At 49.8% G+C, this 26,924-nt stretch overlaps 3 protein-coding genes across 3 annotated transcripts in view; 2 read left to right on the top strand and 1 right to left on the bottom strand.

Annotated features, from left to right (window-relative positions):
* Window positions 1-369, bottom strand: part of EFTUD2 (elongation factor Tu GTP binding domain containing 2) — a 35,857-nt gene extending 35,488 nt beyond the window's left edge. Inside the window, exon 1 of the mRNA XM_037886715.2 lies at window positions 230-369. The gene's annotated coding sequence lies outside the window, so the exon portion shown is untranslated. The remainder of the gene's footprint in view (window positions 1-229) is intronic.
* CCDC103 (coiled-coil domain containing 103) lies at window positions 192-20,962 on the top strand. Its single transcript, XM_037886717.2, has 4 exons — window positions 192-524; window positions 3,401-3,552; window positions 18,363-18,495; window positions 19,943-20,962. Exons 1-4 carry the CDS (start codon window positions 195-197, stop codon window positions 20,441-20,443), a joined length of 1,116 nt encoding a protein of 371 aa, XP_037742645.2. The 5' UTR covers window positions 192-194; the 3' UTR covers window positions 20,444-20,962.
* Window positions 18,483-26,511, top strand: FAM187A (family with sequence similarity 187 member A). Its single transcript, XM_007053845.3, has 3 exons — window positions 18,483-18,495; window positions 19,943-20,045; window positions 25,024-26,511. Exons 2-3 carry the CDS (start codon window positions 19,996-19,998, stop codon window positions 26,372-26,374), a joined length of 1,401 nt encoding a protein of 466 aa, XP_007053907.3. The 5' UTR covers window positions 18,483-18,495; window positions 19,943-19,995; the 3' UTR covers window positions 26,375-26,511.
* Window positions 26,512-26,924: the final 413 nt, after the last annotated feature.

Here is a 26,924-nt window from a genome sequence, read left to right as displayed (position 1 = left end):
CCCAGCCAGTCCCCCACATCCCCCCTCTCAGAACCCCCTGCGTCTCCCCACATCCCCCAACTTCCCCCACATCACCCCCCAGCCAGCCCCCCGCATCCCCCCTCCACATCACCTCATCCAGAGCCCCCAGCGTCCCCCCCACACCAACGTCCCATCAGCAGCACGCAGCCCCCCTTCCCCTCCCAAGAGGCGCCATGGCCCCAGCTCAGGCCGGGCCCGCACGCCTCACCCAACGCTCGCGCTCCGCGCCTTCCGTTCCGGCGGCCGCTGCTGCGACAGTGCGACACCAGCGCGGAAGGGCCCGGGGGCTAGCGGTACGACTGCCTAATGGGCCGCTTCAAACCCCGTTGCAGCCAGCGCCGCGGCCGGGGCGGGGCGTTCGGAGGTGTAGGCCCAGCTGGGTCCGCGGCCCCTGGGGCCGGACCGTCTCGGCTGTGCAGTCGGTTCTGATCAGGCGTTTGGCCCGGACACCTCTAGCCGGGGGCCTCGGCCCCGCGGCGCGGCCGTTGTTATGGAGACGGCAGGTGAGGCCGGGGGCGGAGCAGGGGTCCCCGGGGCTCGGGTCCCTGGGGGCCTGGCCCCGAGCCGCGGGCGGCCCCCTGCACTGACCGGTCCCGGCGGGAACAGTCCCGCCCAGCTCTGCGCCCCCTTGGCAGGGCTAGCCCGGGGTCCCCCGCAGGCCCGGGGCGTGGCCAGGGCCCCTGCTGCCTTCGCTGGGCCGCTGTGATCCCGCGCGGGCGGGGGGGCCCCATCACCGCAACCGTCCCCTGGCTGCTCCCTGGCAATCCTGGGGCGGGGGGCACCGCTGGAATCGTAGAGCCGGAGCTAATGAGGGGGGGGGACTTTTTGGCCCGAGGGCCACATCTGGGACTAGAAATTGTATGGCGGGCCATGAATGCGTAGACAGTTGGGGTTGGGGCGAGGGCTCTGTTGGAGGGTGCGGGCTCCGGGGTGGGCCAGCGATGAGGAGTTCAAGGTGTGGGAGGGGGCGCTGGGCTGGGCTGGGGAAGAGGGCTGGGCGGTGCGGGCGGGCTCTGGGGTGGGGCTGCGGATGAGGAGTTTGGGGTGTAGGAGGGTGCTCCGGGCTGGGACTGAGGGATTCGGAGGGCAGGAGGGGGATCAGGGCAGGGTCTTGAGGGAGGGGGGTCTGGGGATCAGGGCTGGGGCAGGGGTTGGGGCTTGGAGAAAGGCTCCGGGGTGCAGGCTCTTGGCGGCGCTTACCTCAAGGGGTTCCTGGAAGCAGCAGCATGCCCCGTCCGCAGGCACCACCCTGCAGCTCCCATTGGAGCACCGGAGGGGGCCATTGGAGCATGTAGGAGCCGGAGGGGGTCATGCCGCAGCTTCTGGGAGCCTTGTGGAGCGGCCCCCAACCCTGCTCCCCAGCTGGTGCACCGTAGGGAGGCCATGCTGTGGTTTCCAGGAGCCGCGTGGAGTGGCCCCTGACCCTGCGCCCTGGGTGGAGTGCCGGAGTGGGGCTTGGAGCGGCCCCAGACCCCGCTACCCAGTGGGAGCTCGAGGGCCAGCTTAAAACAGCTGGAGGGCCGGATCCTGCTTGCGGGCAGTAGTTTGCCCACCCTTGGTCTAGAGCCCCCGCGCCCCTGCCGGGACCACCCCATCTGTAGTTATTGTGTGGGAAGCCTACACGCAGGGGCTAACAAATTTATTAGAGCATAAGCTTTCGTGGGCTACAGCCCACTTCATCAGGCTGTAGCCCACGAAAGCTTATGTTCTAATAAATTTGTTAGTCTCTAAGGTGCCACAATTATTCCTGTTCTTTTTGCGAATACAGACTAACAAGGCTATTACTCTGAAACCCTACACAAAGGGGGTGTCCTAAGGCACAGGGATGTTAATGGACCACTTTACCTTTAACAGCCCCTTAGAATATGTGCTAACTGTTTAGCATAATGACAGGTTTCAGAGGGATAGCCGTGTGAGTCTGTATCAGCAAAAACAATGAGGAGTCCTTGTGGCACCTTAGAGACTAACACATTTATTTCGGCAGAAGCTTTCATGGGCTAAAACCCACTTCATCAGATGCATGAAGTGAAAAATACAGTAAGAAGAATATATATTATAGCATAGGAAAAGATGGGAGTTTCCTTACGAAGTGGGGGATCAGTGCTAATGAGCCAATTCAATTAAGGTGGAAGTGGCCGATTCTCAACAGTTTACGAGAAGGGGTGAATACCAAGGAAGGTAAAATTACTTTTGTAGTGCTAATGAGGCCAATGCAATTAAGATGGACCATTTCCAGCAGTTGACCAGAAGGTGTGAGTATCAGCAGAGGGAAAATTACTTTTTGTAGTGACCCATCCACTCCCAGGCCTTTATTCAGGCCTAACTGTTAGTCTCTAAGGTGCCACAAGGACTCCTCGTTATTTAGCATAAGTAATCTGTTTGATCTTTTATATAGCTGTGACACTCTGAGTACCTCGCGACCCCTGACCTGAGGAAGAGCTCTGTGTAGCTTGAAAGCTTGTCTCTCAGCAACAGAAGCTGGTCCAATAAAAGATATTACCTTACCCACCTTGTCTCTCTAGCTTCTGTTAGTGAAAGAGACAAGCTTTTGAGCTACATGGAACTTTTCTTCAGCACTTTGAAAATAAAACACAGGGTGCCACACCCTTATGCACGTTGAAAAGTACCTTACTCCATGAGTATTGCCATTGAAATAAAGGGTAACATGCTACTCAGCATGAGGAAGCATGCCTGACTGGCACATAGTATTTTTATTTTCAGTGTCTGTATCTGACCCTGAATATTGTTAAGAGTATGTGTGAACTGTAAATTTTTTTATACTCTCTAGCAACATGACCCTTGCCATTCTTTTTGACCCTTAGGCTTTATTAACTGTAACATTCTTAGTCTGTATTTTTAGCAACGTTTATATCCTGGCAGTCTTAAGTCAACGTTTAGGGTGTCTGATGATAGTGATATACAACGATGCCTGTTTTCAGTGACTAAATGGGAGTCCAGAATAAAAGCATTTGTGTAGTAGAGGCTGGTCTTTAACTACAGGTTAAACAAAATTGCACTGGAAAATTTGGGCATACTTCAGGGGTGCTGGAACAATTTGTATAGTGGGGGTGCTGAGACCCATTGATCCAAACTGTAAACCCTGTATATAATGGAAACCACTTCAAGTCGGGGTGCTGCAGCACCCCCAGACCCTTAGTTCCAGCACCTATGGCATACTTTGAAGTGATTATTTAAGACAGGAGTTTGCCTGGCTGAGGTGGGATCATTAATGCATGACACGCTGTATTATTAGTTACTTATAGTGAGTCTAACAAGAACTCTAGTGATAAAATGGATAGATGGGAAAGAGTGAGGAGTATCTCTTGTCTGATGCTTATGCACCTGAAGTCACTCTCGTGGTTATATGTGTGGTTCTCAGGTTTTTGAAATGGAGGAAACTGGAGCGATAGATTTTTGTGCTTTGGAGAGAGAACTGCAGGCTGCCGTTGCTGCTGATGAAAAGTATCAAAGAGAAAACGATGCCAAGTTCCGAGCCGTTCACCAGAAGGTGGCATCCTATGAAGAATTCAGGTTTGCAGGATTTTGTTTTCTATGGCGAATCACAGAATTGGGAATATAACAATCAAATGTTTCTTTCATCAGGATGAAAGTTTCATGTTAGTTAATCAGAAAATCAGAGAAATGTAGGCCTGGACGGTAGCTTGATAGGTCATCTAGTATAGTAGTCCCCTGTGCTGAGGCAGGAGTTTTATCTAGATCGGGGTGGCCAGCCTGGGGCTCCGGAGCCCTATGCGGCTCTTCCGAAGTTACTATGCGGCTCCTTGTCTAGGCACCGACTCCGGGGCTGGAGCTACAGGCGCCAACTTTCCAGTGTGCCGGGGGGGGGGGGGGTGGGTGCTCACTGCTCAATCCCTGGCTCTGCCCCAGGCCCTGCCCCCACTCCACCCCTTCCTGCCCCCTCCCTTGAGCCTGCCATGCCTTCGCTCCTCCCCCTCTCCCTCCCAGAGCCTCCTGCACACCACGAACCAGCTGATCGGGAGGTGTGGGGAGGGAGCGGGAGGTGCTGATTGGCGGAGTTGCCGGTGTGCAGGAGGCGCTGGAAACGGGGGGTGGAGCTGATGTGGGGCTGCTGACGTATTACTGTGGCTCTTTGACAATGTACATTGGTAAATTCTGGCTCCTCTTCAGGCTGGCTACCCCGATCTAGATCATCCCTGACAGGTGTTTGTCTGACCTGTTCTTAAAAACCTCCAATGACAGAGATTCCACAACCTTCCTATGTAATTTGTTGCAGTGCTTAACTACCTATATACATAGGCAGTTTTTCCTAATGTCTACTCTTCTCCCTTCCTACAATTTAAGACCATTACTTTTTGTCCTGTCCTCAGTGGTTGAGAACAATATATCCTCTTTAAAGCAACCTCCTCTTTGAAACAACCTTTTACGTACTTGAAGACTGTTATCATGTCCCCCATCAGTCTTCTCTTCTCCAGACTAAACAAACCCAATTTTTTCTATCTTTCCTTGTAGGCCTTATTTTCTAGGCTTTTAATCATTTTTTGTTCCTCTCCTCTGGACTTTCTCCAATTTCTCGACATCTTTCCTGAAGTGCAGTGCCCAGAACTGGACACAATACTTCAGTTGGGGCCTTATCAGTGCTGACTAGAGTGGAAGAATTACTTTTTGTGTCTTGTTGCAATGCTCCTGCTAATATATCCCAGAATGATGTTCACTTTTTTTGCAATGGTATTACATTATTTACTAATATTTAGTTTGTAATCCACTATAACCCCCAGATTCTTTTCTGCAATACTCCTTCCAAGGCAGTCATTTCCCATTTTGTATTTGTGCAACTGATTATTCCTTCCTAAGTGTAGTACTTTGCATTTGTCCTTACTGAATTTCATCCTGTTTATTTCAGACCATTTCTTCAGTTTGTCAAGGTTATTTTGAATTCTAAACCTGTCCTCCAAAGCACTTGCAACTGCTCCCAGCTTGGCATCATATGCAAATTGTATAAGTATACTCACTATGCCATTATCCAAATAATTTGTGAAGATATTGAACAGAACCAGAACCAGACCCAGGACAGATCCCTGTGAGACCCCATTTGATATGCCATTCCAGCTTGACTGTGACTACTCTCTGAGTACATTTTTCCAACCAGTTATCATCCATCTTATATAGGTTTGTCTAGGCCAGAGGTGGGCAAACTATGACCTGCGGGCCACATGCGGCCCACGGGACTGTCCTGCCCGGCTCTTGAGCTCCTGGCCGGGGAGGCTAGCCACCAGCCCCACCCCTGCTGCCCCCCCATCCCCCCCATAGTTACACCGCTGCATGGGCAGCAATCTGGCTCCATCCGGGCAGCAGGGCTGTGAGTTCCTGCCACTCTGAGTGGCATGGAAAGGGGGCAGTGGCGGGGGTTGGGTAGGGAGTCCCGGGGGGCAGTCAGGGGACAGGGAGCAGTTGGATGGGACAGAGGTTCTTGAGGGGGGGGGGGGTGGTAGTCAGGGGTCGGGGAACAGGGCGGGTTGGATAGGGCATGGGAGTTCCGGGGGACCTGTCAGAGGGCGGGAGTGTGGATAGGGGTTGGGGCAGTCCGGGGACAGGGAGCAGGGGGGGTTGGATAGGTGTGGAAGACCCGGGGGGGCCTGTCAGGGGGCGGGGGTGTGGATAAGGGTCGGGACAATCAGGGGTCAGGGAGCGGGGGGGGGTTGGATGGGGGTGGGGTCCTGGGGGGCTGATTAGGGGCAGGGGGTGCCAGGAGGGGGCAGTCACGGGACAAGGAGCGGGGGGGTTGGATGGGTCGGAGGTTCTGAGGGGGCAGTCAGGGGGCGGGCAGTGGGTGGGGGCGGATAGGGGGCGGGAGCCAGGCTGTTTGGGGAGCACAGCCTTCCCTATCCGGCCCTCCATACAGTTTCGCACCCCGATGTGGCCCTCGGGCCAAAAAGTTTGCCCACCGCTGGTCTAGGCTATATTTCCATACTTTATTTATGAGAAGGTCATGTGAGACAGTATCAAAAGTCTCACTAAAGTTGAGATATATCACATCTATTGTGTCCCCTCATCCACAAGGCTTGTTACTCTGTCAAAGAAGGATACTAGGTTGGTTTTACATGATTTGTTCTTGACAAATCCATTTTGACTGTTACGTATCTCCTTAGTATCTTCTAGGTGCTTACAAATGGATTGATTGATTATTTTTGCTCCATTAGCTTCCTGGATGACAAAGTTAAGCTGACTTTGTTACTCCTGAGGGCATTCTGCGCCAAAAAATTAAAAATTCTGCGCACAATATTTTAAAATTCTGCAAGTGTTATTTGTCATTAAATAAATGCAGAGGCTCCAGTATGGCAGTGGGGAACATGGACCACGGGCTGCACGAAGATGGGAGATTGCCTAGCAGCTCCCCTACTCCCGGGACATGGACTCAGCAGTGAGGCTGCATCCGACCCAGACACAGCACAAGGTCTGGGCCTGCCCCAGAAACACCCTGGGATCTTGCCCCGCTGTGCCAGGTGCACCAGATGTGGGGCAGGCAGGCTCAACCAGGCAGGATTCAAGTGTGGAGGGGCTCAATATGGAGGGATCCAGGTGTGGGGTGAGAGGGTTCTGTGTGGGACAATCTAGGTGCAGGCAGCTCAGTGGAGGGTCTAGCTGTGGGGGGTCTGGATGCACAGAGGCTCACTGGGGGGGCAGGTTCCAGGTGCAGAGGCAATGGGGCTCTGCAGGGGCTTCCAGGTGAAGGTGGTTGGGGCTCAGCGGAGGGGTCTGTGTGCTGGGGAGTGGGGCTTGGTGGAGTGGGGGTCTGGGTGCAGCTAGTTGGAGGTCAATGGCATGGGGGTCTGGATGTGCGGGCTCAGGGTGGTGCAGGGGGTGGGGCATCAGGGTGGGAGTCTGAGTGCATGGAGCTCAGTGGGAGATGGTCTGGGTGCAGGGGTGGGGGGAGCCGGAGGCAGGGGATCTGGGTGCAGGGAGGCTCCTGATGCAGGGGTTGAGGTTCAGTGGGGTGGGGTTCGGGTATGGAGGGCTGGGGGGTTCTGGGAGTACCGGGTGAGGCTTGGCAGGGGTGTCTGGGTAGGGGAGGTCCAGATGCACAAGGGTTGGGTGGATGGGGGAGCAGCTCCCCCCATAGTTGAGGAACTATGTGGAAAGGAAGCAGGGGAGGATGCTGAGCTTCCTGCCGCTGGGAGAGATTTCTGGGGGTGGTTCTGACACAGCCCCAGCCACTGCTTGCAGGGGAAGAGGAAGTCCCGTCCTCTCCTGCCTCCAGCTCAGCCGGGACTAGCAGCTGATCCCGGCTCAGGGTAGGAGCCACTGGCAGGGGTGTCCCCAGCCCTGCGGTGATTTATCTCTCTGCTGGCTGCTTGAAACAATGTATCTGTGCAGCTAGGGCGTGGTGCGTGACTGCTCTTGTAGCTTCCCTTTGCTTCCCTGTCAGAAAGTCATTTTTCTGTGGGGGACATGAATTCTGCGCATGCACAGTGGCGGGGAATTCTCCCAGGAGTAAAAACTTGTCTATAATTCCCTGGATTGTCCTTAATTCTCCTTTTTATAGCTAGATACTATATTTGCCCTTTTCCAGTTCTCTGGGATCTCTCCTGTCTTCCATGAGTTTTCAGAGATAATTGCTAATGTCTCAGATATCTCCTCAGTCAGCTCCTTGAGTCTTCTAGGATGTATTTCATCAGGCTCTGCTGACATAAAGACATCTGACTTGTCTAAGGCTTTGTTTACCCTGGGAAGTGAAAGACAAAACTTTTGTCGTTCAGAGGTGTTAAAAAAACAGCCCCCAAAAGACAAAAGTTGTGCTGACGACAAGCACTGGTGTGAACAGTGCGTTGTCGGCAGGAGCGCTCTCCTGCCGACAATGCTAACGTTGCTAGCTGGGGTGGAAGGTTTTTGTTGGCGGGAGAGCTCTCTCCTGCTGACAAACAGCGGCTACACCGTGCGCCTTTTAGCAGCATGGCTGTAGAGGCGCGGCCGTGTCGCTAAAAGCTGCATAGTGTAGACATAGCCTGAGCCCTTCTCAACTTGTTCTTTCCCTATGTTAACCTCCGATCCTACCTCATTTACACTGATTTTCACTGTTAGTTGCACAATCGCTGCTAACCTTTCTGGTGAAAACTGAAGCAAAAAAGGCATTTAAAACTTTGGCTGTTGCTGCCTTTTCTCTTATTGTCTGTCCTGCTTCATTGAGTAATGGGCCTACCCAGACATTGGTCTTCCTCTTGTTTCTACTGTATTTGTAAAATGTTTTCTTAATACCCTCTATGTCTGTAGCCAGTTTAATCTTGTTTTGTGCCTTGGCCTTTCTAATTTTGTCCCTACATGTTTGTCCCTACATGTTCCTTCGTAATTTGACCTAGTTTCTACTTTTTCTGTGATTCTTTTTTGAATTTCAGGATGGAGATCTCCAGGTTAAGCCAGGGTGGTCTCTTACCATACTTCCTGTCTTTCCTATGCATTGGGATAGTTTGCTCTTGTGTCTTTAATAATGCCTCTTAAAAACTGCCAGCTCTCCTGAACTCTTTTTTCCCCTTAAACTTGCTTCTTACAGGATGTTTGTCTTTATTCCATTGTCTTTATTCTGCATGTCTCCATCCTACCATTCATTAGAATCATGAACTCTTATCGTTTCACGATCACTTTCATCCAAGCTGCCACCCTCCTTCAAATTTCTCCCTATTTGTCAGAATCAAATCTAGAACACCCTCTCCTCTAGTTGCTTTCTCCACCTTCTGCAAAAAAAACGAGTCTCCAATGCATTCCAAGGACTTGTTGGATAATCTTTGCCCTGCTATGCTATTTTCCCAACAGATGTATGGGAAGTTGAAGTGTCCCATCCCCACCAAGTCCTGTGTTTTGGATTATTTTGTTAATTTAAAAAAAGCCTCATCCACCTCTTCTTCCTGGTTAGGGGGTCTGTAGTAGACCCGACCATGACAGCACCCTTGGTTTTTACCCCTTTAATCATTATCCAGAGACTGTCAACAAGTCTGCTTCCCACTTCTATCTCAACTTCAGTGCAAGTGTGTATACCTTTGACATACAGGGCAACACCTCCTCCTTTCTTTTTCCTGCCTGTCTTCCCTGAACAAGCTGTACCCTTCTATGCCAATATTGCAGTCATGTGAATTATCCCACCAACTCTCTGTGATGCCAGTTATGTCATAAATGTGATTATTCGCTAGTATTTCTAGTTCTTCCTGTTTATTCCCCATACATCTTGCGTTAGTATACATGCCCATGTTCCCCTAAGATTCTGACCCTTCACCCAGGTTCCTGTTTTGGACTTACATGTGGGCTTTTGTCTCCTGCCCCCATCGAACCTAATTTAAAGCCCATCTCACTAGGTTAGCTAGTCTGTATCCAAAGATATACTTCCCCTTGATAGATGGACCCTATCTCTGCTCAGCAGTCCTTCTTCTCAGAGCAGCATCTCATGGTCTAGGAAACCGAAGCCCTCCTGGCGACACCATCAGTGCAGCCATGTATTTATTTCCAGGATATCTATCTTTGCCTGGGCCCCTACCCTTGACCAGAACGAATGATGAGAACACCACCTGTGCCCCCGACTCCTTCGCCCTCACTCCCAGAACCCTGTAGTCACTTCTGATCTGCTCAGGGTGAGACTTTGCATTATCATTAGTGCCCATGTGGATGACCAGCATAGGGTAGTAGTCAGAGGGCTGGATAATTCTTGGCAGTCCTTCCATAATGTCTTGGATATGGGCCCCAGGATGCCATGTCAGGCCAGCAGATGGATGCCTCCATCATCCTTAGAAGGGAATTACCGACCACCACCACCCTTAGTTTCTTCCTGGGAGTGGTGGCTGCGATCCTCCCAACCTTTGGGATACATGGCTTCTCCCCCGCCACCCGTGGGGAAATTCCTCATCCCTTGTTGCCAGGGTAGCATAAGAGTTTTTTATCTTTCTAGATAGTGGTTTGGGAGTGGGGCAGGGGTGGGGAGCACTGCCTGCTGCCAGAAGTAACCAGCAGCCAGCTTCCTCTCTGTGAAGGAGCCATTTTCTCCTCCCCTGGTGGCACTCCTTCAGTCCTGACCAGCTGGATTGCTGCCTCAAGCTTGGATGTTTCCATATGAATATTTTCAATTAATTCCTCATATGCATGGATGCTCCTCAACCTAGCCTCCTCCTCCTGTAGCTCTCCCTCCTGCTTCCTGAGAGATTGTACCAGTAGACCCCTCTCACACTGGGTGGTCCCGCCCAGCCTGGCTTTCTGTGATGGGGAAGTGCAGGCCACAGTCTCTGCAATTCCACATCAGGACCTGGGTAGAGACATCCATGGCTGGGTTGTCTTGTCTGGACGCAGGAGCAGGTGGAGGAACCAGGAGCAGTGTCGGCATTGGCGATGTGGCCTTTCTGAACCATGCTGAGTTTATTCTTTCTCCCTCCTACAAACTCCCCTGTTTGCTAGCTCCCCTTGGTCACTTCGCATCTGGCTTTTAAGCCCTTCTTTCCTACAAGGGAAGAGTGATCAAATGAATGTCCTGCAGTCACACAATTGCATCTTTCACTGGCATCCTGTCGGTTTTGGGAAATGAAGTAGGGGTTTGGTGGGTCAGTATTTAGATGAGAGACCTCAAGGAGATTCTTTGGGTGCGGAAGGAGGTAGAGATGGCACTCTTATTGGTACTATGAGACTACTGCTCCAGCATTGTGTCAGAGGTCACTGGGCTGTTAGAGGTGCTAACTTTTTCAGAAGACATAAAACTGAGACCCTGACCACCTAGGGTGATTAAAGATCCTGTGACACTTTCACAATAACAGTGCTAACTCATGCCTTGATCAAATTACGTTTTGGGTAATTAAATTCAATCTCCCTAAATTGCTCCTGAAGCTTCAGTTGAATAAGGTAAGTCTTTGCTTCCCTTTAGGGCATGTCTACACAGAAGGTCTGACACATGTTGAAGCCCAACCCCCTTCTCCCTAACCATCCACATATAAACCCCCAGACAAGTGCCTGTATGTCATCAGAACATGAGCTTGCTAGCTTGTCTGGGGGCATAGGTACAAGCCTGTGGCCCACTGTAGTGCATGTCTCTGCCCACCAACTATAGAGTGAGGATGTAGCTAAAGTACATGTTGCCCGCCAATGCTATCCAACAATTCCCAAGCTGTTAAACATATGCCATGTTAGACCCCAGAAGTGTTTGTACGTCCTCCTTCCTTTCCATTTATTCATCCATCTGTATCCAGCTATGTCATAACCATACAGCTAAGCATAGCCTAGAATTCCTCCTTATCTGTAAGGGGTTAAGAAGCTCAGATAACCTGGTTGACACCTGACCAAAAGGACCAATGGGGAAAGAAGATACTTTCAAATCGGGGGTGGGAGCGGGCGGGGGAGGGTGGGGGAGACGAAGGCTTTGTTTGTGCTCTTTTTTTGTGTGTGTTCTCTGGGGAAGCAGAGAAGCATCAGGTCAGAAAACTCTTTCTCCTAAAATCATCCTAAAATGAGTCTTAATATTGCAAAAAGAGTAAGTAAGTAAGGCAAGGCGCGTTAGATTATCTTTTGTTTTTTAGCTTGTGAATTTTCCCTGTGTTGAGAGGGAGGTTTATCCCTGTTTTTTTGTAACTTTAAAATTTTCCCTAGAGGGTAATCTTCTGTGTTTTGAATCTGATTACCCTGTAAAGTTACCTTCCATCCTGATTTTACAGAGGTGCTGCTTTTACTTTTTTTTCTTTATAATAAAGTTCTGTTTTTTAAGAATCTGGTTTACCTATTTGGTTGGTATATTTTCTCAAGCCTCCCCAGGAAAGGGGGTGAAGGGGCTTGGGGGGATATTTTAGGGAACCAGGAACTCCAAGTGGCCCTATTCCTGAATCTTTGTCTAACTCACTTGGGGGTGGCAGCATTACCCATCCAAGGATAAGGAAGGATTTGTGCCTTGGGGAAGTTTTTAACCTAAGCTGGTAGAAATAAGCTTAGGGGTCTTTCATGCGAGTCCCCACATCTGTACCCTAGAGTTCAGAGTGGGGAGGGAACCCTGCTAAGCTACATTGTAGTTTTTCTCTTTTTAATCTTTCTCAGAATCACTTCCATGAGTTCCCATCACATCCAGTTGTCAGTCTTTGCTATGCTACTGTCCAAAGCTTCCTCTAGCAGTCAGCAGTTACCCTGTACTCTGATTCCAGCACCACTGTTGAAGTCTCTGTTGTCATGGGAGAGTCAGGCCTGGTCTACACTACAGAGTTAGGTCGACATAAGTCCGCCTAAGTCTGGAAGCAGCTACACTAAAATGTTGCTTCAGCTGAGTAGATCGCCCAGTACACGACTTAATAACTCCACCTCTGCAAGAGGCCTAGTGCTTAGGTCAATGTAGTTAGGTGGACACAGTGTCAGTGTAGACACTGCATTACTTATGTCGACTTTAATGGTCTCCAAGAGATGTCCCACAATGCCCCACCATGACTGCTCTGTTCACCCTTTTGAACTCCACTGCCCGGTGCCAACGTACACAGGTATATGCCTCTCCCCTCTAAATCCCTGCAAATTTTTGAAATTCCATTTCCTGTTTGCTCGGCATGGAGAGCTCACCTAGCAGCTGACCATGCTGCAGCTGCCCTCCTGCCTGGAGTAACCAGGAGGTAGTGGATCTCCCAGGACTGTGGGGAGAAGAGGCTGTGCTGCACAGCTCTGATCCAGCCATGAAAACATAGATATCTATGAGCAGATCGCTTGGGGCATGGTGGAGAAGGGCTAAAAGAGGGACCCTCAGTAGAGGCACATGAAAGCCAAGGAAGTGCGGCAGGTGTACCAGAAGGCAGGAGAGGCCAACAGTCACTCTGGTGTGGAGCTGAGCCTTGGGGTGGCTCTGGGGGATCAGATTGTTGCTTTGGTGGGTGTGCATGAAAACTCTGTGGGCATGGGTGGGTGTGTGGGTGGGGGAGATGGGAACAGGGAATGGGGGTGCGGAAATTGGAATCATGTTTTGCTAAAGGGGGAAATGGGAATGGGGGTAAGGAAATTGGAATCATGTTTTGCTAAAGAGGGGAAATGGGAACAGGGAATAGGGGTAAGGAAATTGGAATCATGTTTTGCTAAAAGGGGAAATGGGGCTGGGGAAATTGGAATCATGTTTGGCTAAGGGCAGGAATGGGAACAGGGACACAGGTGTAAGGCTCTGTGGTGTCAGAGCTGGGAAGGAGGATACTAAGGAAGGAAACTGGAATCATGCTTGCTGGAAGTTCACCCCAATAAACATCGAATTGTTTGCACCTTTGGACTTCGGGTATTGTTGCTCTTTGTTCACGCGAGAAGGACCAGGGAAGTGAGTGGGTGAAGGAACAAGCCCCCTAACACTCAGTAGAGGCACATGAAAGCCAAGGAAGTGCGGCAGGTGTACCAGAAGGCAAGAGAGGCCAACAGTCACTCTGGTGTGGAGCTGCAGCCATACCTCTTTTACAAAGAGCTGCATGGCATTTTTGGCGGAGACCCCCACCCCCAAGAGCCATAACTGGCCATCAGGAAGTTTAGACTTGAAATTAGATGAAGGTTTCTAACCATCAGAGGAGTGAAGTTCTGGAACAGCCTTCCAAGGGGAGCAGTGGGGGAAAAGACATATCTGGCTGATAAGTTTATGGAGGGGATGGTATGATGGGATAGCCTAATTTTGGCAATTAATTGATCTTTGACTATAGGCGGTAAATATGCCCAATGGCCTGTGACGGGATGTTAGAGGAGGTGGGATCTGAGTTACTACAGAGAATTCTTTCCTGGGTGTCTGGCTGGTGAGTCTTGCCCACATGGTTAGGGTTTAACTGATCACCATATTTGGGGTCGGGAAGGAATTTTCCTCCAGGGCAGATTGGCAGAGGCCCTGGGGGTTTTTCGCCTTCCTCTGCAGTGTGGGGCACAGGTCACTTGCTGGAGGATTCTCTGCACCTTGAAGTCTTTAAACCATGATTTGAGGACTTCAATAGAATCATAGAATATCAGGGTTGGAAGGGACCTCAGGAGGTCATGTAGTCCAACCCCCTGCTCAAAGCAGGACCAATCCCCAACTAAATCATCCCAGCCTGGGCTTTGTCAAGCCTGACCTTAAAAACCTCTAAGGAAGGAGATTCCACCACCTCCTTAGGTAACGCATTCCAGTGTTTCACCACCCTCCTAGTGAAAAAGTTTTTCCTAATATCCAACCTAAACCTCCCCCACTGCAACTTGAGACCATTACTCCTTGTCCTGTCCTCTTCTACCACTGAGAATAGTCTAGATCCATCCTCTTTGGAACCCCCTTTCAGGTAGTTGAAAGCAGCTATCAAATCCCCCCTCATTCTTCTCTTCTGCAGACTAAACAATCCCAGTTCCCTCAGCCTCTCCTCATAAGTCATGTGTTCCAGTCCCCTAATCATTTTTGTTGCCCTCCGCGGGACGTTTTCCAATTTTTCCACATCCTTCTTGTAGTGTGGGGCCCAAAACTGGACACAGTACTCCAGATGAGACCTCACCAATGTTGAATAGAGGGGAACGATCACGTCCCTCAATCTGCTGGCAATGCCCCTACATATACATCCCAAAATGCCATTGGCCTTCTTGGCAACAAAGGCACACTGTTGACGTGTATCCAGCTTCTCGTCCACTGTAACCCCTAGGTCCTTTTCTGCTGAACTGCTGCCTAGCCATTCGGTCCCTAGTCTGTAGTGGTGCATGGGATTCTTCCGTCCTAAGTCCAGGACTCTGCACTTGTCCTTGTTGAACCTCATCAGATTTCTTTTGGCCCAGTCCTCTAATTTGTCTAGGTCCCTCTGTATCCTATCCCTACCCTCCAGCGTATCTACCTCTCTTCCCAGTTTAGTGTCAGACATAGGTTAGGGGTTTGTTACAGGAGTGGATGGGTGAGATTCTGTGGCCTGCGTTGTGCAGGAGGTCAGATTAGACTATCATAATGGTTCCTTCTGACCTTAAAGTCTATGACTAGTTACCAAGGCCATGCTGTGTCTGGAGATTTTTATTATCAATACCCTCCATCTGGACCAGCTGGCATACCTGCATACACCTCCCCTGATCTTGGGCACCCACCCCTGTTCTCCAAATCAGTTTTCTCCAGTTACCTAGGCCATGTCTACACTACAGAGTTAAGTTGACTTAAGTTACATTGATGATCGTAAGCCGCTTTGGTTGTGCATGTCCACACAACGCTCCTTGTGTCAGCAGAGTGTGTCCACAGTCAGTGCTCTTGCATCAACGGAGAGAGTGTTGCATTGTTGGTAGGCTATCCCACTGTGCAACTCACCCCTCTCTGCCTCTGGGAGCTCTGGGAACGGATTGCAGTGCGTCATGGGGACGTGCTTACCATCCCACGATGCAGTTCTTTCTGTCCTATCATTCCAACTTTGTTTCATGATGTTTTTCAACAGCCCTTGTTAACTGCGTGCCCTTCATCTCTGCCTGAAAGCATGGATCCTGAACTGCTCACCCGTCTGGTAATGAGTGTTATGAACACAATGCAGCTGGTCCTGCAGTATTTCATAAGCTGTGAATCAGAAAGTGAATTGGTGGTACCTGCCCTGCTGTGTGCCATGGAAAGAAATAATTCAAGATTGCTGCTGGCATTCATGGAGCAGCTGCACATGGACCTTCGGTCCTGGCCTCAGGAAACAAGCACTGAGTGGTGGGATAGCATTGTTATGTAGGTCTGGGATGATAAGCAGTGGCTGCAGAGCTTTTGGATGCACAAATCTACCTTCCTGGAATTGTGTATGGAGCTTGCCCCAGCACTCCAGCGCAAGGACACCAAAACGAGAACTGCTTTCACTGTGGAAAAGCGAGTGGTGATCACTGTGTGGAAGCTGGCAACTCCAGACTGCTACCTTTCAGTTGTGAATCAGTTTAGAGTTGGAAAGTCCACCGTGAGGGTTGTGATGATACAAGTGTGCAGGGCCATTAATTACCTTCTGCTGCAAAGGACTGTGACTCTCAGTAATGTGCATGCAGGAAATACTTGATGGCTTTGAGGCAATGAGATTCCCTAACTGCGGTGGAGTGATAGATGGAACGTATGTACCAGTTTTGGCCCTAGACCATCTTGTGACAGAGTATATGAACTGGAAGGGCTACTTCTCCAGGGTCTTGCAGGTGCTGGTGGATCACCGGGGCTGTTTCACTGACATCAGTGCAGGATGGTCAGGGAAGGTGCATGGTGCTCAAATCTTTAGAAACACTGAACTGTATAGAAAGCTGCATTCTGGGACTTTCCAGACCAGAAGATTCAATCGGGGGATGTGGAAATTCCCATAGGCATCTTGGGAGACCCGGCCTGCCCCTTGGTCCCATGGCTCACAAAGCCTTACACTGAGAACCTAAACAGCAGCAAGGAGTGCTTCAATAACAAGTTCAGCAGGTGCTGAATGATTGTTGAATGTGCCTTTGGCTGATTAAAAGGTCGCTGGTGCTGCCTTTTTGTCAGGTTAGACCTCAATGAGGAAAATATTCCGATAGTTATCGCAGTCTGTTTTGCGCTGCATAACATTTGCAAAGCGAAGGGGGAAAAGTTTCCTTAGGGGTGGAGCACTGAGGTAGATCATCTGGCTGCTGATTTTGAGCAGCCAGATACCAGGGTAATAAGAGGGGCACAGCAGGGGGAGTATTCAAATTAGGGAAGCTTTGAAGGAGCATTTTGACAATTATTCCCAGTAATGTGTCTTTAAGTGATGCATTCGGCCAGGCAATGTTTACTTGCTGCCTTGAATGACCCCTGTGGTGCTTGCTTTCTGAACATTAATCATACTAGATATCAAAATTCCTATGCTGGAGCAAAGCTGCCACTGCACAGCCTCCTCTCCCCACAGATCCAGCAGATCCAACAGTTCTGGTGTATTCCATGCGGGAGCGCGTTTACTGTGGAAAGCCGGCATGGTCAGCTGGGAAGATGCTGTGTGAACTGTCCCCGCTGAGCAAACAGGAAGAGGAATTTCAAAAATTCCAGGGCCTTTAAATGCAGGAGGGGTGCATACATGTGTACCTTCAGGGCAGTGGAGTTCAAACTGCTGACCAGAGTGGTCATGATGGATATTGTGGGACATCTCCTGGAGGCCAATTAGGGCAACGCAAGCAAGCACAGGACCTACACTGATGCTGTGTCACTCTAACCATGTTGCAAAAAGCCCTATGCCTCTCTTTGAGTTGGTTTTATTATGTTGGCATAGCAGGGGAGTTACATCGGCAGGAGGAACATTGCAGTGTGTACACCTCCACTGTTTTGTCGACGAAAGCTGACTTTTGTTGACAAAACTGTGGAGTGTAGACAAGGCTCTATACATGCAATAAGGGCTCAAGCTTCCTGCTTTCTCTAAGGCCATATCTGCACTACAAATTTAAGTGGACCTAACTTATGTCAGCATACAGCTGTTGCAGTAATTACATCACTTGTGCATGTCTACACTTTGCTTCTTGTGTCGGCAATGTGCATCCTCACCAGGAGTGCTTGAATCGATTGTACTGTCAGTGTGAGGCATTGTGGGACAGTGTTTCACAGCCAGTAACAGTCGACGTAAGCAGTACAGTGTCTACACTAACAAATTTATGTGAGCATAAGCTTTCGTGAGCTACAGCTCACTTCATCGGATGCACGTATCTCACGAAAGCTTATGCTCAAATAAATTTGTTAGTCTCTAAAGTGCCACAAGTCCTCCTTTTCTTTTTGCGGATACACACTAACACGGCTGCTACTCTGAAAAGTGTCTACACTGACACTGCATCGACTTAACTACATTGACCTTGACTCTATGCCACTCGCAGAGGTGGAGTTGTTAAGTCGGTGGACCTGGGCTGTTAAATCAGCAGGAGTGAAATTTAAGTGTAGACACTTCTGTAGTTAGGTTGATGTAAACTGCCTTGCATCGACTTAACTCTGTAGTGTATACCAGACTTTAGAGATAGCCCAATGAGGATACAAAGATCTGTAAGGATGAGTAATAGCTTCCTTTCCAAAGGCTTAACTACCACTTTGAAGCCTCATTTCACAGACCAGTATGCAGGTCTCTGACACACACACGCTCTCTCCCTCTCTCTCGTTAGGAACTATCAGTTAGGGACAGAGGTCCAGACTCTCTGTCACAGTGCCCTTAGCCCCTTTTCATTCTGGGATGAGAGATCAGACTTGAGAAGTGGAATCAGATCTCTTGCATGTTAGTCAGTGTAGTAGTAAGCAGTAACTGGGAACATATAATCTGGCCACAAGAGATTTTGTGATCTTGATTTGAACCCAGATCTTTTACGTGGTAGAACTTTGCACTACAAACTCAGTGACTGTGCCAGTCTCACAGAGAGGAATCAAACTGGAAATGGCGCTAATTTCAAGAGGATATTTGCTCTTGCTGGGTTTACTGCTCCCTTTATATTTCCTGCAGGGATATTGTGCTAGCATCACACCTGAAACCTCTAGAGAAAAAGGACAAAATGGGAAAAAAGAAAAACCTTCTTTGGAATTCCTATGCTACCCAAGCTAATGGCAAGCAGGACAGAGAGATGGAGCTAGCCCAGGTGAGGAGGAAAACTCCATTAGTGTTTGTCTACATATGAAAGTTAATTCAAATTAAGGTAGGGTGTGAATTTAAAATGCAATAGCTATTCCAGAATAATTCCATGTATGGACACTTATTCCAGAATGTGAGTGCCTTGTTCTGCTTTAGTTTAATGTACTTCCAAAGTGGATTGAGCCGATGAGGGCTTGTCTACACTTAAAAGTTAATTTGGTTAAGGGCGGGGTGAATTTTAAAGCACAATAGCTTTAGCACAATGTGTAGACAAGCAGTAAAAGAAATCTCCAGAATCACCACAGTAGATCAGACCAATGGTCCATCTAGTCCTACATCTTATCTCTGACAATGGCCAGGACCAGCTGCATCAGAGGAAAGTGCAAAGCAGCCCCTAGGGAACAATCTATATAATAATATTCCAGGATTCATCTGGGTGTCACTCTGAAGCGTAGAATGTCTTCTGAGTCAGTGTGAAATGATGGAAACAGCCACAAGCATGGCTGAAAGCTCTTTTTGTTTAGAATATCAGCTTGTTCAGTCATCCCTCGGATTGCTGGTCTGTTACTCTCCAGTTTTTTAGTCCTCAGCCATTCTGGTGCTATGAATTACACCCATGTGGCAGCAAGGCATGCATTTGTCTATGCCATGCCAAGAGTTCTAGCCATTGTGATATGAGAGCTAACTCAACCAATCAGTACCCTTATGCTACATGTAATTTGCATACAACAGTTTCATTGGTTGTAATGAGTGACATAAGGGAGACTGCACAGATGGTGAATTACTTGGACCAGTTGCCACAGTTCTTCAAAGGTTGAATTGCCACCCATATAACTTTACATAAACTTCCCCAACAAATCTATGCAAACTCCCCACCATAACACACATACCCAGACAAATCAACACAAATCTCCCAGCATCATCCACACGCAAATCAACACAACAACCCCAAACACATAGCACCACACTCACCACAGCATACAACCCCTCATTTGCTACCTACACAAATCAACACACATCTCCCAGCATTCCCTCAGACGCTGTTCAACACAAATCTCCCTGCACCACCCCTCAAATACAAATCAACACAAATTCCCAGCACAACTCCTCCAGACACAACCACACACAACATCACAACCAGCACGTACAATAACCCCTAACACACATAGCCCCTCACCACAGCCCATACCTCTCATTCACCTGCTGCACAAATCAAAAAAATCTACCAGCACAACACACACCCTCACCCACTCTCACTCATACTTACCATAAAACCATAAACTTGAGTGGCAGAGCCATTTTGACTTTACGAATTAAACTCAGTGATAGCACAGCCTTTCAGTTACCAGTTATGGAATGACCTGTCCAGAGGGAATTCTGCTCCCAACCCCCACCAGCTGGTGGGATTCTGCACCTGTTTTATGTAACTGTTATTGACCATCTTTTTCATCCAGGGATGGGATGGACTCCCTGAAACGTCTGCAGACTTTTACAGATATTGGCGCAGATGCTTGAAAAGTGGACAGGAAAGATACCAGTTCCTGTTTCAGCTCGGCGGTAAGGACCTGGGCAGAATCTTTCAAGCTGATGTTGGCTTTGGCCTCCTGGGTGAATTTCTTGTGGTGCTGGCCGAGCATGCCTGTAGGGAAGACAGAGAAGCAGTCCTTCAGATATTACAGAGCCTTTCTGGGACCAAGCGCTTTGGACTAAATGTCGCTCTCCTGAGCCAGGTGGAGAAGGATAGCTGCAGGGACTTGTTCGGGAAACTACAGCGCATGGGCAGGAATTGTGGTGCTGATGGCCTTCCCGAGGGCACAGTTGAAGCAGGTACAGCTGCTTTGCAGGAACAGCAGAATGAGGCTGAGAGAGAAACCCATCTGAGGGGGGCTGGCCAGCGAAAGGAGGCAGACGACAGACTAATTAAAGAGCTGGTGAAATGTTACTGCGTTAGCTGAAGGAGCACAGGCTCCCGCTACAGCTCACACTCCACCAGGATTACTAGGAGCTGAGGGCCAGGAGGGACCTTTCCTGTACTGCTCTATCAAAGATGGAGGGACAGTGAGAGACCCTTTTTCTACAGAAAGTTGTTGATTGAGTTTTACTTTGTACCTGCTTCACCTACCTAGAAGAATGGCCTGGTACAAATAAATATTAGTCACCAAAAGGATTATCTTGGGGGAGGGGCCATCACACAGGAGACAACACTTGTTGTGAATCAGTAGTACTGTATTGAATATATTGTCTGGGGATGGGAAATATCACTCTAGTATTAGTGGGAGAAGATGAATCCCCCTCTATTCTTTTCTCTGGCCACGTGTTCTTGGTCAACAGGGGATTTTAAAAACATAAGCAACTGTATTATAATAGTGAAACAGGTAACCGCCAAGTGTGGAATGGGTTCATGTGTACAGCCATATCTAGGACTGATCTGACGCTCTGCTTAAACAGAACCTGGAATAAATACATGGAATGTACATTGCTAATTTCCACAGTCATACTCCTGAGGGCATTCTGCACCAAAAAATTAAAAGTTCTGCAAATTTTATTTGTCAGATAAATGTGGAGGCTCCAGCATGGAATTGGGGAGCACAGGCCACTGGCTGCACAGAGGTGGGAGATCACTCTGCAGCTCCCCCCGGGATACAGTGCCAGGACTGGGCCTGCCCAAGAAACACCCCAGGGCCCTGCCTCTCCATGCCAGGTGCACCAGGTGTGGGCAGGCAGGCTCAGCCCAGCAGAATCCAAGTGTGGAGGGGCTCAGTGAGGGGGGATCCAGGTGTGGATTGTGAGACGGTTCTGTATGGGGCAATCTGGGTGCGGGGAGCTCAGTGGGGGATCTGGGTGTGGGGGGGATCTGGAGGCACAGGGGTTTGTTGGGGGTTCTGGGTGCAACGGTAATGGGACTCTACAGGGGGGTCCAGGTGAAGGTGGTTGGGGCTCAGCGGGGGGGGGGGTTCTGGGTGTGGGCGGGATAAAGCTTGGCATGCGGGTCTGGTGTGGGGGTCCAGATGCTGGGGGGAGTGGGGCTCAGTGGCATGGGGATCCAGGTGCAGCTGATTGGGGCTCGGTGGGGTGGGGATCTGGCTTCGGGTGACTCATTGGGGTGGTCCATGTTCAGGGGGAGTGGGGCTTGGCAGGTGGGGTTCTGGGGGTGTGTGATGGGTTGGGTCACAGAAACCCCCTTTGGACTGCCACCTGATGTGCTGGGACTACCTCTGAGCCCATTTTCCCTGGCAGCTTGGGACTTCAGTACCCTGTCTTGTTGAGCCAGACACACTAGCCTGCTGTAAACACAGACCCAGGTCTGAACCACGTCCCACACAAGCTGCAGACTTAACTGAAAACAGCTTAAGAAATGCTCCTATCTTCACCACCCAGATACCCAGCTCCTAATGGGGTCCAAACCCCAGATAAATCCATTTTACTCTGTATAAAGCTTATACAGGGCAAACTCATAAATTGTTTGCCCTCTATAACACTGATAAAGAGATATGCACAGCTGTTTGCGCTCCCAGGTATTAATTAGTTGCTCTGGGTTAATTAATAAGCAAAAAGTGATTTTATTAAATATAAAAAAGTAGGATTTAAGTGGTTCCAAGTAATAACAGACAGAACAAAGTAAATTACCAAGCAAAATAAAAAAAAACACGCAAGTCTAAGCCTAATACAGTAGGAAACTAAATGCAGGTAAATCTCGCCCTCAGAGATGTTCCAATAAGCTTCTTTCATAGACTAGACTCCTTCTAGTGTGGGTCCAGCAATCACTCACACCTCCATAGTTACTGTCCTTTGTTCCAGTTTCTTTCAGGCATCTCTTTGCGGTGGAGAGGCTATCTTTTGAGCCAGCTAAAGACAAAATGGAGGGGTTTCCAGGGCCTTTTATATTCTCTCTCTTGTGGGTGGAAACCCCTCTGTTCTCCTGTGCAAAATCACAACAAGATGGAGTCTGTAGCCACTTGGGCAAGTCAGATGTTCATGCATGACTCAGTTTTTTGCAGGCAAATGCCACTGTTCACATGTTAGTTTGAACATTCCCAGGAAAGCTCAGGTGTGGATTGGCGTCTCCCAAAGTCCATTGTCTGTTAAATGTTTCTTGATTGGGCACTTACTGAGAATAGTCCTTTCTCAAGAAGCTGAGAAAATGCTTCACTGAGGCTACTTAGAATCAAACAAGTGCATAGCTAATACTCATAACTTTGAATTCAAAAATGATACACAAATACAGACAGCATAATCATAACCAGCAAACTATAACCTTTCCATAGACACCCCACTGGACCTCCTCTGTACAAGACCTGGTGCAACCATAGGACCCTGGTTGCAACAATGATCTGTATGGTCACAGTTCCTGTCAATAACATCACAGGGGGTGAGGCTCGGCGCAGGTGGGGAGTCTGGGTATGAGGGGGTCTGGATGCATAGGGGTGGGGAGGATGGGGGAGAAGCTCCCCATACAGTGATCCCTCCCCCTGCAGCTGAGGTGCGATGTGTGCAGGAAGCAGGGAGTTGCGGGGAGGGGAGTTTGCAGAGCTTCCTGGAGCTGGGGTGGAAATCTGGGGGTGGGTCTGACCTCTCCCTGGATGCTGTGCAGAGGAAGAGGAAGTCCCATCCTAACCAGACCAGCCGGGGCAAGCAGCTGAGCTCTGCTCAGGGTGGGAGCCACCAGCCCGGTCTTCCCAAGTCCCATACCCTGTATGCGAATAGCATATTGGGCTGCATTAGTAGAAACATTGCCAGCAGATTGCGGGAAGTGATTATTCCCCTCTATTTGGCACATCTGGAGTATTGCGTCTAGTTTTGGGCCCCCCACTACAGAAAGGAAGTGGACAAATTGGAGAGAGTCCAGCAGAGGGCAACAAAAATGATCAGGGGGATGGGGTACATGACTTAGGAGGAGAGGCTGAAGGAACTGGGCTTGTTTAGTCTGCAGAAGAGAAGAATGAGGGGGGATTTGATAGCAGCCTTCAACTACGTGAAGGGGGGTTCCAGAGAGGATGGAGCTCGGCTGTTCTCAGTGGTGGCAGATGACAGAACAAGGAGCAATGGTCTCAAGTTGCCGTGGGGGAGGTCTAGGTTGAATATTAGGAAAAACTATTTCACTGGTGGTGAAGCACTGGAATGCGTTACCTAGGGAGGTGGTGGAATCTCCTTCCTTAGAGGTTTTTAAGGTCAGGCTTGACAAAGCCCTGGCTGGGATGATTTAGTTGGGGATTGGTCCTGCTTTGAGCAGGGGGTTGGACTAGATGACTTCCTGAGGTCCCTTCCAACCCTAATCTATGACTCTATGAAATCCAGTGCCCCAAGCTCTAGCTTTTGGAAAGCTGAAGGCAGGGAGGGCTTAATGGCCTAAGTGTCTGGTTTGAAATCCCAAGACCCCCTGGAACCATGGGGTCAAATGCAGACAGTGCTGAGCCCTCCCCATCCGTCTCTCCCAGAGGGATACATGGGATCCCATGCAGCTTGTCAACCAAAACATTAAACAATGGAGGTCTTGTCTGCTCTGCATCAGTGTTCACAACCAATGTTTGCCCTGATATTCTGGGCAGGATAGAGTGGTGGAGGGCAGATCTATCAGCCCTAAAATGATGAAGGCCCTGTTCCCTACGAGCTGAAAAAGGGTGACCTCAAGTTAACTAGAGACACCTGGGCCCAGTTAAGGGCTCCAGTGACCTTTAAAACCCCCTTTTCTGGTGAGAGAGGGGAGGGGAGAGATGAGAGACAGGCTGCAGCTGGGGCAAGGGCGGGGGGAAGGAGGAAGGAAAAGCTTCCTCTGGCTGGAAAGCAGTCTCTCCTCCCTATAGGGAAAGAAACGAAGATAACGCTGCTTGTGGCTAGTAGGATCCTGTGTAGTAGGGCAGCACCCGGGAAGAAGAGGCAGGGAAAGCTTTTTTGTTTGCACTGGGGGGCTCTGTTGTTTTGCTGAAAGGGACTTCTTGGGCCTACCGTGAGGCCCACCGTATAAGAAGGGAAAATAGAACAGGAGTGAAGAGGAAAACCTTCCAGAGTCAGACTGGTTTATTCCAGCCCCGATTGCCCAGGAGTAACGCAGAGGCTGGTGAGGCGTGGGAGGTGCCCTGCCACACCCCACAGTTGTGCTGTGTGCCAGTGATTTATACGGCTGTTGCCTTCCACTCAGAGGCGGCTGTGTTTCCGTGGTACCTTTGTGTACATGCCTGTAACATGCTTTGGGCTGCGAGGGCTTGTTTCTTTCCTGAGACGCCCATTCTCAGGGCGGTGTTCACATTCTAGAACTGACGTGAGACAAAAATAGAAGGTTCTAGAGTTAATGTCTCTGAGCACCCAGTCGATAGCCTTGAACCTTCAGCACAGGACAAACACGAAGTTCTTTCAAACAGTACACTCACCTTTTACAATAGCTTCCCCAGCAAGCATTTGGCCGTGATGAGATAATCCCAACTGCTGTCTACCTTCTCCCATCAACCAAAGCAGTTCCAGAGGGGAGAGTCTACTGCCAAACTCGACTACAAAACCCATACTTATATAGTGAAACGTATTAAAATCATCTTTGCCCCAGCGCTGTTCTCTGGCTGTTAACCTTAGTGACGAGAGGATCAGTAAGGATCTTGAGATGGTTTGATGCCGTTCCATTACACTGCTTGATTGAGGATCTAGACTGGCTAATGGAGATGAGGCTGGTTGGAATTGCCATTCTCCTTGGGATGGCAGATGTTCTCCATGCCTTTGCAATCATGGAGAAGGAAGATGTATTCAAGAAAACACCCTGCCCAGCCTTCCTGATGTTTGACAATGCTGCCTACTTGGCTGACATGAGTTTTGAGCTCCCTTGTAAGTGCAAGCCAGAGGAGGTCACCTCAGTCGTGTGGTACTTCCAGAAGAGCATGGGCAGCCGGCAGATCAAGGTCTTAACAGACTTCGATGGAACCATGTTCTTGGACTCAGGCCACATCCGTGTGGGCAGCCACATGCTGAAGCGCTTCAGCATTAGGATGTTCAGTCTCATCGTCTTCCGGGCCCAGGTGGAGGATTCAGGCCACTATCTCTGTGGTACCAAGGAAGGGGACTTCTTCTATGGCTATGATGTGGATGTGCAGTCCTCCAAGGCCATCACTGTGGCCTTTGAAGACAGGAACCAGCACCCACAGAAGGATCATACAGAAGAGCATTTCAGCGTGTTCACCACCTTCTGGGACTGGACCAAGTGTGACCGCTGTGGAGTGAGAGGTGAGCAACGGAGAATTGGCCTCTGCTACGTGAAAAGCGCCTACCTCTACCCCAGGTACCGCACAGTCCCGACAGACGTGGTGTCCTGTGGCTCAAGATCTGTCCCCAGGCGCTTCCAGGGCACCATCCGGCTCAGGAAGCCTGAGGTTGTCATCCGAAGCTGCCTGACGCCTTGTGTAAAGAGAAAGAGCCCCGAGGAAGGAGTGCTGTCCATCTCCAATCTCATTGCAAAGGTTGGCCAGAAACCCTGGCTGCCCAAAGTCCCCATTCAGTTCCACAAGCAACACCTTGGCAGCGGTCTGATAATTGCTTGCCCCGGGGCCAGGCCAGAGCATGCAGTGGCGTGGGACAAAGATTCGACTCGACTGTACCGCACCAGCTTCCTCATTGGGGTCAACAAAAGCATGCGGGTCTTCATTGACCATGGCAACCACCTGCACATTCGATTTACCCAGCTGGACGACAGGGGCACTTACTACTGCTGGCGTGAGGGGCAAATGGTTGCTGGCTTCCGGCTCTCCGTGCGGTTCCAAGGTGACCGTAAGCGAACCCTCGATGACCCTGAGACGAGATATGCCATCAAGGCCATCCTCACAAGCTATGTCCTCATCACCATGGTGTTCGTCGGCATCCACATCAGCCGCTGCTGCTATTATGCGTTCAGATGCACTCTCATGGGGTAGCCTCGCTGACGAGCGCTGCCTGCAGGCCAGGGAAATTATTTCTCTTGTTTGTTCGTGATTATGTCTTGGAATATTTTCGCTTGGGCTATTGGGAATTTTTTTAATGCACGTTAGCAATAAATACAAGCAAAATACTACCCGTGCATGTTCATTCATTTCCTTTCATTGTGGAGAAAGAGAGAACTGAACCCTAATGAGAACAGCATTCAGCTTGTTAGAGACAGAGTCTGGGAACCAGGACTTCTGGGGACTGTTCCTGGCTGTGCCATTGACCTGCTGTGTGACTTTGGGCAAGTCACTCAGTAAAATAATACGAATATTTTGCACTTACTTAGGGCTAGTCTACACTAGAAGTGCTACATCAGCACAGCTACGCCGCTGTGGCACGTCTGGTGAAGATGCTCTATGCCCCTGGGGGAGCTCTCCCATCAGCATAACTCCACCTCTGCCGAAAGTGGTAGCTATGTTGGTGGGAGAAGCGCTGTCCACACCGGCACTTAGGTCGTTGCAACTTTCGTCGCTCGGGGGGTGGCTTATTTACATTCCTGAG

Source organism: Chelonia mydas, chromosome 27, assembly GCF_015237465.2.
Source record: "Chelonia mydas isolate rCheMyd1 chromosome 27, rCheMyd1.pri.v2, whole genome shotgun sequence".
Lineage (NCBI taxonomy): Eukaryota > Metazoa > Chordata > Testudines > Cheloniidae > Chelonia > Chelonia mydas.
Note: the sequence above shows the minus strand (reverse complement) of the source record. Positions and strands in the feature narration are given on the sequence as shown.

Excerpts from the sequence above, each read along its gene's own strand:
- FAM187A (XM_007053845.3), top strand. The coding sequence starts at position 19,996 with ATGCTTGAAAAGTGGACAGGAAAGATACCAGTTCCTGTTTCAGCTCGG. Across the intron at positions 20,046-25,023 it reads GTTCCTGTTTCAGCTCGGCG|CGCTGTTCTCTGGCTGTTAA; the intron begins GTAAGGACCTGG and ends TCTTTGCCCCAG.
- CCDC103 (XM_037886717.2), top strand. The coding sequence starts at position 195 with ATGGCCCCAGCTCAGGCCGGGCCCGCACGCCTCACCCAACGCTCGCGC. Across the intron at positions 525-3,400 it reads CGTTGTTATGGAGACGGCAG|GTTTTTGAAATGGAGGAAAC; the intron begins GTGAGGCCGGGG and ends TGTGGTTCTCAG. Across the intron at positions 3,553-18,362 it reads GCATCCTATGAAGAATTCAG|GGATATTGTGCTAGCATCAC; the intron begins GTTTGCAGGATT and ends TATTTCCTGCAG.